The 10934-nt window shown below is 36.2% G+C and overlaps 2 protein-coding genes across 2 annotated transcripts; one reads left to right on the top strand and one right to left on the bottom strand.

The window, feature by feature from the left end:
* Window positions 1-621: 621 nt before the first annotated feature.
* LOC117380595 (lysophospholipase D GDPD1-like) lies at window positions 622-7428 on the bottom strand. The gene is made up of 11 exons (XM_033977425.2): window positions 7310-7428; window positions 6791-6943; window positions 6661-6703; window positions 6203-6338; window positions 3584-3629; window positions 3374-3495; window positions 3210-3299; window positions 2990-3123; window positions 2350-2409; window positions 2205-2256; window positions 622-1962 (listed from the first exon to the last, which is right to left on the bottom strand). Exons 2-11 carry the CDS (start codon window positions 6930-6932, stop codon window positions 1828-1830), a joined length of 960 nt encoding a protein of 319 aa, XP_033833316.1. The 5' UTR covers window positions 6933-6943; window positions 7310-7428; the 3' UTR covers window positions 622-1827.
* Window positions 7429-7933: 505 nt separating this feature from the next.
* LOC117380594 (ion channel TACAN-like) lies at window positions 7934-10934 on the top strand. The gene is made up of 12 exons (XM_033977424.2): window positions 7934-8064; window positions 8149-8267; window positions 8354-8470; window positions 8558-8617; window positions 8756-8851; window positions 8915-9004; window positions 9169-9234; window positions 9324-9385; window positions 9465-9557; window positions 9909-9973; window positions 10477-10545; window positions 10693-10934. The coding sequence occupies exons 1-12, from the start codon at window positions 7996-7998 to the stop codon at window positions 10804-10806; spliced, it is 1020 nt and encodes a 339-aa protein (XP_033833315.1). The 5' UTR covers window positions 7934-7995; the 3' UTR covers window positions 10807-10934.

Genomic DNA, 10934 nt, shown 5'->3' with positions numbered 1-10934 from the left:
GTTGAAACTGAAAGTGAACGCGCGCATTTTGCACCAGTGACCAGAGTGTAAAACCCCCTAAAACATAATATGATAATGGCAATAAGACAGTTATTACAGAGTAATAACAAAGAGCCAAGCTGTGAACACGTGTGACTATTGATCACCACGCAGCGCCCCCAAGTGTCGGCCGAGCAGTAAAACAAAGAAAGAAGTCAATGAAAAGGACCTATCGTCTACTTTAATTGACAAAATTAACACATACCATTTCAACAGTCATCTTCTGCAAAATATTTGACAACTGTTTGCAGAACAAGTATGTAGACCTCTACACATTTATATTTATTTATATATATATATATATATATATATATATATATATATATATATATATATATATATATATATATATATATATATATATATATATATATATATATATATATATATATATATATATATATATATATATATATATATATGTGTGTGTGTGTGTGTATATATATATATATATATATATATATACATATACACACACACACATATACACACACATATATACATATATACATATATATATATATATATATATATATATATATATATATAAATAAAATAAACCAACATCAAACAGTCCATTATATGATTATATGAATAACAAAATTTATTTTTTCAAGTATATAAAACACTTTACATTCAGTAGAACTCATTTGCTACACAGCACATTTGGATAAAATATATAGTCTCAATTTTTCAGAAATCAGCTCTGTTGAATTAACACATTAATTTATAAAATACACAAACAAGTTGTTAATTTTGTGCAAATATTGGTTGATTTACTTGAAAATGAACAGACTATTCAATGAACAAACACATTTTACAAACTGTAGAAGGGACACATGACATTGATTTAGTTCAATACTGACACCTTAACAGATATCTGTGTAATCCCTCAGTCGTCCAGGTCTGATCCATAGTAAAAGAAAAATAAAATCTGTCAACCAATCAAAACATCCTCACTCCTACAACGTTTTGTGCAGTTGACAGATTTTATTATTCTTTTACTATAGACACCCTAACAGGCTAATTCACAAATACTTTAAACTCCAATACGCTCCTTTCTAGAGATACTTAAAAAAAATTGGAAGATAAACAAAACAAAGTAACTTCAGTAGGATATTTCTTATATCTCCATTCAAGTACAAGTGGCAGCAGTGAAAGGTACATAAAGTTGTCTGATGGGGGTATGCCACCTTCCTGTCTCCATGGGAATGTATTGTCTGCAGTGTTCCACAGTATGTAATTAAACCTACCATCTTGTATTTACTCAGTTACAAATGATTACATTTCTCAAAAACATGCATTCGTACTTCAATAATTTCTCATTCAATAAATCTTGCCTTCCTGATCTGTAACTTGCAATACATCAATCAACATTCCAGACTAAATATTAACATCTCCATGGAGACAAACGGGTTGCAGACTCTCCAGAAAAGCTATATGGTGCACCTTTAAGTTATTATTTTTTTTAAACTACAAATATTAAATTTAATAATGACGCATATTCAAAAGTGCACAGAACACACCAAAATGTAATGAAATAGTTTAAAATGAAAATGTAAGAGTGGCTGTAAAGCAAACACCCACTAGTATTAAAAATAAACTCGTTAAAGTTATTAAAGTAATAACCCCGGTCAGGTTGGTCACATTGACACTAAGGCGAGCAGTAAATTGCTGGAATGCATGCAGGACAAATACTGTAGGTGTGGTAGTTTAAGGGTCTGGCGTGGTAGGCCCGCCAGTCTGAAGGATAATTAGTGGAGCTTTGAGGTAGCTCTTGGCAGCAGGTCATTCAGGTTTTGAAATGCCATTCTTGTCCATGAAGTCTCTAAGTCGTGTGGGAAAATCTGTCATAACCCCGGTGGCTCCTAAGTCAAATGCCCTCTGAAAGTCCTCCTCATCATTCAGCACCCAGATGTACACCTGAAACCAGATACACAACACACAAAGACTTGTGTTTGGACCTCTGTCGCCTATTTCTGAACATGAGAGCCTTGTACATTTTTAACATGAGACAGTTCAATGTAGGTCAGAGAAAAGCTAAACAAACCCTGTTATTCTCAGAAATAAAACACATAAGGAATATGCCAATCCCATAAGCACCCTATTACACTAGCACATCAATGTCGAGAGTTTTATTGTAACAATAAAAATATGTTGTGTACCTGTATTCCTCTTGCAGTCAAATGATTAAACAGGGCTTTTCTCATCAGCAAGCTAAAAGAGGAGAGGTGATAAAAGGTAAGTAAAGCAAAAAAGGTAAACGTGCATGCGAATCAATATACAATAACAGTAAGTTTGTGAACTCACGTATCGGCTAACCAGATGATGAATCTCTGACTTCGGGTTAAGCCACTGGGATCCTTCATCCTGAACAATTTAAAATGCTAATATGAGCTCATTAAGACACACTTCACATTCAGTCAATATTATTGTCTGTTTCTTTTAATATACTGGAATTTTCAGTTGGTTCTTTGTATTTTCTATCCTGTAGTTTAAATAATTATCCACTACAATTCGTAGCCATCTTACTTTGGCATTTTAAACCCATAATAAAACACTGCAAAATATATTGTGTGTATTTATATCATCCCAGTGATTGTTTTGTAAAATAGTAACAGCATCAATTTATACTGGGAACATTCTGCTTTGTTATTAATCTGGGCCAGTATTATAGCTTAATCCAGTGAAAAAGTCTGGCTAAAACCTTTCATACTGCGGCGCATAGAACTCTTTTTGTATTGTATTGTATTTTATATTGTATTTGTATTTTTGTATTGGGGCTGTTGTAAATGTGCTTGTAACCCATTATATGGAATATACGAATACAAGAATGTCCTTAGGTGTGTTCGGACTCTCACCTCTGGCTTAGTAACGTGTAATATACAGGAGTATCAGCAGTATTTTATTGACAAGTTTATATAACTTTTGTGTGACTCCTGTAACTTACTTGGTGAGAATGGAAGGCATGGGGATCTCTAGGAACTGTTCTTTGAGTGGAACAAAAGGTAGAAGGCCTGTGTAAAAAAGCCCTAACAGCTGCAGCACTCTTGGCAGACTAAACAACACTGGGATACGTGGGTTCTGCAAAACACAGCACAAATGGAACAATATTTCAGTATCATTTTAAATGTTTTGATTTTAAACTATCATTGAGGGTATATACATACCTCTTTGTAACACTTTTTAACAACTTGGTTACTGGCATTTCCCCAAACAGTTAGATTCTCTCTGTCATACTTGATTACAAGATCAGAAACCTGCAAGTCATCAGTTTAATCACATTATTCTCATATTATATATTTATAAACATGATTTGTTTAGCCACAGTCACCTTCTTAATGAGAAGGTCATTGTTAGCCTTGATGTCAATGTTAACTGGAGTATCAGGAAAGGCATCAAAAATATCTTGAAGAAGAGGGATCCTTTTGTCATCTCCTCCGGCACAATAACACTCTAAAACATAAAGAAAAGAACAGAGCACAGAGGCTATATAGTAAGTCATACACAATTGATGTTATCTCACTAAAGGCCATGTGCTCACCTCTTTGAAATGTGACGTCCAATTTGCAGAAGTATGGGGGCAGCTCCTGAATGAATAAATAAGTGGTAAGAAATTGGATGTGTGTTTAGTCCATTCTGTGTTATTCTGACAAAGTAACAGGATAGTTTTGTGGTCTATATAGATTCACCATTTTCATTGTGCAGTACATGCACGTTGGTTGAGTTCCCTCTAAACTGCGCGCTGTGCGCAATTGCGCACTGCTGACACGGTCTCCGCGCACAGAAAATCTGCGCTGCGCACAAAAAAAATCGAACCGGAATTGAAAATACAATAAACACACAACAATTCATTCTGCGCTATTTTTCAATGTGAGTCAGTGAGTGTGACCGGGACGAGCTGCTCCAGGCAATTATGTGATTCACAGACGTATCTGCGCAGCTTATCAACGTCATTGACAGGCGTCCTCATGCGCCGCTATTAGTGTTTTAGCCGACGTGGCCGACGTGGAGTGAAGACTCCTAATGATGCTAAGTGTTTAACCCCGTAACGTTCCGACGGCCCGCCCTCGGGCGCACTGTTACGCACTGTTTTGTAGCAGTTTTGCGTTCTAAACATGACGAAACGGACAAAACAAAGGAAGTACGCGACCGAGGACACTGTGGATGTTTGTACAAGTGAAACTAGAGGCATCTCGGAGCCGGAGCGGTTCGTGGAACCGAGTGAAGATCTCATGGTGGACTCAGGAGCAGAGGACCTTATGTTTTGATGGACTGGATGCTGTTCCTGATCGGTAAGCGTGGTTTATTCTTATTGACTTAATTGTGGGTCAAATATATCATGCGTATCATGTACAGTGTTTTTTTTAGTTTCCAGTGTGTGTTTGTTTACATTTTCAAGTGTGTGTGTTTGTTCACTGTTTGCAGTGTGTGGTTTAAATTTATATTTATTTTGACCCATACCGCTCGTTTTGACTATATTTTATATCCAAATATACATTTTATATTGTGTTTTGATATGATATATAAATGTACAGTAATAGAGCAGCTGGGTGTGCAGATACAGATTCTTCTCTGTGTGTATTGGTCATTGAATACTGTCACTAGTTTATGAGTTGTATTATGAGTATAAGCCATTGTGTGAAGGTTTTGCTTGATTTTTACAAGTCAGAGCTTTATCATAAAAATGTTAAGTGTGTTTTCAGCATTGGAGTTTACAGTTGGTTTGGTTTGGCTCATGTTTTCCCATAGTTCAAATTAAATATTTATACTTTCAATAGCATTAACATGCTACACAGTTCATGAGCAAGATTTTTTGTCATTTTCATTGTATAAGTGGCTAAAGAACTTAATTAAAAGTCTTACAATAGAAATGTAAATGCAGTAATTTGATTCTTTTAATAAACCATTTAACTTGGATGGATGTGATGCAGCATGACCACAGCGCACAGGTCTGATGTTGCTCACAGTGGTCCATGGGACCGCTCAGGGAGTTTGTGTGTTTGCTCAGACTCGTGAAAAATTAGAGGGAACATTGGTTGAGAGACATGCAAACGTCTTAACAGCAATTACATTCTTTGATTTAAGAATTGCTTTTCTGTGTATAAATTGTCGAGCATTAAAAACTGTTGTTTACATTATTTGTTTAAGGTAGAGGTGGAGACTTGGACCCGAGTCCGACATGAGTCACTATTTTAATGACTTGAGACTCGACTTGATAAAACTGACTAAGACTTGGGACTTGACCTGAGCCCTGTGATTTGAGATGACTTGATAATTCTCCTAAAAAAATAGGTTTTTAGAAATTACTTTTCTCTGTGCAGTTCATTCTGCGCTTAGTTTTAAAAGGAACAAACTGGTTGCATGCATTTGTTACAAGGGATAATACTGATAATCAGAATAGGGGCGACAGTAGCTCAGTTGGTAGAGTGTTTGTCCACTGATCCGAAGGTTGGCGGTTCAAATCCCAAAGCGCTTTGAGTGCCTTAAAGGTGGAAAAGTGCTATAGAAAAATTTGACCATTTACTGTGATATCTTATCTACAAATGCCTCATGATAATACTGAGGCTGTCATAATAATTGGATTATGAACTCCCGTACTTAAATGCATTTTAAAACAAGGGAACATCATAGACCATGATCGTTTGTTCCATTTCAGTGCAGACTACATGAAGAAATAACTTATTAGCCACAAGTCTTAATTCTAATATGACAGTAATGATTCATACTTCACACTTTTTAAAAGGAAAAAATAGTATATCCTCAATTCTGTTAGCCTCTCCCAAATATTTCAATAAATATCATACTGTGAGATTTGTTTCATCATCTTACTAACATCTTACTTTTTAAGTAGCACAATTTAGTTTAAAAAGCAGATGAATTGCAAAAATAAGAGCTCTATTTGGAACTTCAGTTTAAAGACTTGAAATGACTTGAAGCGTAAAGCAGAGGACTTGGGCTCAACTTGGATTTGTGGGCCACTCACTCGGAGCTCGATTTGGACTTGCCTGTCTGTGACTTAGGACTTGACTCAGAGACCAAAGACTTGAGATTTACCTGAGACTTGCAAAACAAGGACTTGGTCCAACCTCTGGTCTAAGGTGTAATCTAACTAGGTCAAAGGGTAAGGACACTAAACAACAAAAAAATACATGGTTCTTACATTGTATGCCATGTCAGAGATGTAGGCATTGATGCCAGTAGCCCTCCGAAGGTTTGCATCATGTGACACCACGACCTGTTCATCTTTAGTCAGGTGACAGTCCAACTCCAGCATATCTGTGCCAACATCCACAGCACTGCACAAAAATATTAATTTAAAGTATGGTATAATGTAGTAATTTTTTGTCTTATTTTAGTGTAGCTGCTTTTGAAAGAAGAAAATATGTATCTATTGACCCAGGTATCTGATTTCCATTTGAAAAGTGTTTTAGACATTATTGCAACACATTAAACTCAATAGTCAACCAGGGGTCCAACTAACCGCACAAAAATAATAAGATTATGTCACAATCTAAACATGCTGTAGATCAGATGACAGGTCTCATCTACCAATCATAGGAACAAACACATGGTAAAACCACAGGCGCGCATAGTAGTAGTAGTTTAATGCTTACTTACTGCTTAAAAGCTGCCATGGTGTTTTCAAGATTTTCCCCTGCTCCTGTTATTAAAGAACAAATAATTAGATTAGAATCTACAATACGGACGCATGTTTTTGCAGTAATACAACCACTAGGATAGACCAAACCTCCTCGATGGGAGATGTGCCGGCTGAGGAAAAGCTCTCGTTTCCTCCGGTGTAAGAGGTTGGGGCATTTCAAAAGTAGCGCAGAGGTGAGCACATAGCCAGTTACAGTGGACAGGACGTAGACAGCAGCACACATTTCCATAAAACTAGAATCTATGTGAAGTATGGACACACTGGTTACATGACAGAATGGGAGAGATAAATAGACATACGGGCATATAAAAAAGAAACATCTGTATGCAGCAAATTGGGTATGTACGTCCATAAACTAGAGTAGACTAAAATATGTTTGATCACGTGCAAAGGATTGAGTTTAGCCATTTAGTTCGAGTTGATGTCTCCACTCCAGCCATTGTCCAACACTAAACTAGACAAAGGGAGGTCTAGTCACGGTTTGGTTATACGAACATCAAAATCGTTCTGGTGGATATCACGAGCATGTAAAGGCTTTTCTGTCTTCTGAGCCGCTTACATTTACTGGAAGCAGAGATATTCGATCATGTCTTGCTAGGGACTTACCTCGGCGTTAACGTTGTCTGTCTCTTGTTGGTCAATGTGAGAAATGTGAAAGTATTTCTAGAAGAAGACAGCATTCGATCTAAGTCTGCAGCTCTCAGCTGTGTGACCAAACAGTAGCCGGTTGTCTTACAAGTGCGCATGCGCTAACATGCCGTGCCAATAATAAACATCCGCTATAGGCAATTTCAAAATAAAATACGTGAAACGTCGTGTGTTGTAGTGTTGTGCCTATATTATGTATCATTTGCTGCTACGTCTTGGTTATGAACAGGAACGTAATGACAAAAAGTAAAAACTACTAGCTTCTTCCCTTATCTTCCCTTATACAGTTAATTTCCCATACACCCACCAGATGGTGCTCTATAGCCTGTTTTTCTAGCATAAAACGATACAGTCTATAGTCTGTAGCGCTGAGACAAGGTAAACCTAATGAACCTAATCTAGTCTAATTAATGTTGTCTATTTCCAAAAAAAATGACCATTTCTCGCTTTAGAGTTAAAGCGTATGAAGTGAGTATATTTTGTTTTAGGGCAGAGCAATGTCCAAGACAAGTCTAGCAGAGTATCGGTCAAAGTTCATGTTCAATAAACTGATGAAATTTCACACACCCTTCAAACTACAAAGACACAGGTGTGTACATGTCCTCCGTGTTTTAAAACAATTACCTTCAAAAATCTTTAGAGAAATGTCCCAGGACCTTGCAAATGTGTTGGAAGAATGGACAAGTTTAGAGGAAGAATTCCAGCAGTTTCAGGTAGGTCACAAATTTGCCATGGGCCTTATATGTATAGATGCATATGATGCATTTTCCTCACTATCTCTGTTTTAATGTACTCAGGAGGCACACAAATTATATCTGCAAAAATTGGATGAAATTTCAAAGCTGCAAAATAATTGTTCTTCCACAATTTCTCATCATCGTAAAAGACTAGATGAGCTGTCTCACCAAGTGAAAAGGTTATCTTTGAGCTTTTCTTTGACATGTTCCTGCCATCATCAGTTGTCGTGACTTTAAAAGATTTAAAACTATTTCTGTACATTAGATTTAATAATGTATTATCACCAGAAGACTCAAACACAGTGGATGCAATAAAAGAGAAAATTAAAACACGACCAAATGTTTTATCTGAAATGGAGGCTTTCCTTCCTAAGAAAAATGGGCAAGTAGAGTTATTTGCGAGCGTATTTATATTTCTAATGTTGATGTGAACTCAACAGTCTGCAACTAAAAATAACACATTTTGCAGCCTTTATCTCAGCCTGGTTCTCGGGAGTGTCAATATCACCCTCTTCAGCAAACAGTCAAAGTAAGTAAAGATGCTCCAAGTAATTACAGAGTTCTGTCTAACTGAATGTTTTGCTTGTACATTACGTCTAAAATGCTACTCATGTAATAATAGCACTTATGCTCTCACTGACTTTCAAAGTTCTGATGTTCTTGACAGATTTGCCTACAAAGATGAATATGAGAGATTCAAGCTGTATCTCACAGTTCTCCTCCTGCTGCTGTCCTTCACATGCTACTTCTTTGTCAGCTACAGGTAACTTTGCACAATATTTTCAAAGTATCCAATATGACCAACACATTTTTCCTTTGGCTACAGATTTGTTGATGCAATACTAAACTTCTTGTTGGTGTGGTATTATTGCACATTAACCATCAGGGAAAGCATCCTCATCACCAACGGTTCCAGGTAAGACAAAAAATTTTATAAAAAAAAAAAAAGAAAAATACAAATATTTTAAGTATAATAACATTTTCAAATATGAACATGCAAGCATCATGTATCAGAGAACAGTGAACTGTATTATATGCCTTAGGCCCCTAACAGGCCTATATCATTTTTTGTATTTATAGAATTAAAGGCTGGTGGGTTTTCCATCACTACATATCAGCGTTTCTTTCTGGAGTCATGCTGACATGGTATAAGTTTAGTATGTTGTACTACTATGTTGTAATTACAACAACTTCACTTCATTACCACATTTCTTTTCTTTTTTCCTTCCCAAAAGGCCAGATGGCAAACTCTACATGGTGTTTAGGAACCAGTTTCTTGCTTATTCCTTGTATCAAAGTAAGTCTAGAGAAACACATTTATACAATTTTTCCAGAATGAAGATGTTTTGAACATTCCTTTTCTGTCAACCTCCCAGGCTTTGTTCAGTGTCTGCAGTGCTATTATCAGAGTGGATGTCTGTATCGACTTAAGGCCCTGGGAGAAAGACATAACATGGATTTGACTGTGGGTAAGGAAAGCCCAAGGACACGGCATGGTAGCTGATGCATGTATGTAAAATTACAGTGATCATAACCAGAAAAAAAAACAAAAAACAAAACTAATTACAAACACTCATGTCATTTTAGCTGAGTAGATTATTTGGGTGATCCTACTTTTTTTGTATGATTCATGATAGTCATACTTTTTTATTTGATGCTTTTTTGTAAGATTGATTTACTTAAAATGTTAAGTCAGTCCTTGCACTTGAGTACATTTGTAGTCATGTAACTGTATCTTTACTTAAGTACAAATTTTCAGTACTCTTTCCACTGGTCATAACAATGGTAAAGCGTTGTAATGTATCTGTGTTTTGTTATAGAGGGTTTTCAGTCCTGGATGTGGAAAGGACTGACGTTTCTTTTGCCCTTCCTGTTTTTTGGTCATGTGAGTACAGTCTTAACCATTGCATTTCTGCTTGGTTGCTTACAGATGTTTTAGTCATGGCTAGATTAAGCAGTGTTTTTGCTAAATCATGATAAGAAATGCTGTTGTCATTGTAAGCCCAATGACTCAGCAAAAGTAAATCTTTTTGTCATGTTCTGTTCAGAGTGTATTTTGAAATACACTCTGAAAGAATGTTCGTTCTGGTGTTACACATTAAGAAACTTTAGGCAAAGTTGAAGAACAAGGTGTTTTATGACCCTCTCAGAGTGGGGGGGTCACACATTCCTGAGATGTGGCTTTAACCAAAATGACCAGAACATAGCTGTTATCTTATTGTCCACAGTCCTTATAATCTCCCACGTTGGTCCTGATGATCCCCCATGCATTCCGTATACACTGTTGGGCACATGTTATTTGCATGAGTAAATCAAGATTCCAATTTGGAGTAGTGCTGCACTGCTAAAATATAATATCTTACAACTCTTATGTCTTTTTTATTTCAGTTTTGGCAACTCTTCAATAGCATTTCTCTTTTTAACATGGCTCAGCTCCCAGATTGTAAAGAAGGACAGGTCAGTGGGCTCACTGTTTTCCTTACCCAACCTAGTTTTACAAGAATTTACAGTTTATATCAGTTAATATTATTACAGTCTATATCAGTGTATATATGTATCAAATATTGTACATCTAAATGGCTAATTATCCTCCATCAATTCCAGGTGATGTTGTGTGGTCTTTGCTTCCTTATTTTGTTCTTGGGAAACTTCTTAACTACTGTTGCTGTGGTTCGTCAGAAGATGAAGAGCAGAAATCAAAAAGCAAAGAAGCATTAAAAATTACATTACAAAGTCTTGACATTTGTTATCTTAAGTCTACAGAGATTGTCAACTTTGCTGAATCATTAAAGTACTTTATATATTATTCTCTAAAATAGTACAATTAAAATACAATGAACCAGGTT

This window comes from Periophthalmus magnuspinnatus, chromosome 13, assembly GCF_009829125.3.
Source record: "Periophthalmus magnuspinnatus isolate fPerMag1 chromosome 13, fPerMag1.2.pri, whole genome shotgun sequence".
Classification (NCBI taxonomy): Eukaryota; Metazoa; Chordata; class Actinopteri; order Gobiiformes; family Gobiidae; genus Periophthalmus; species Periophthalmus magnuspinnatus.
The sequence above is the reverse complement of the archived record's forward strand: the minus strand, read 5'-3'. Positions and strand labels throughout refer to the sequence as shown.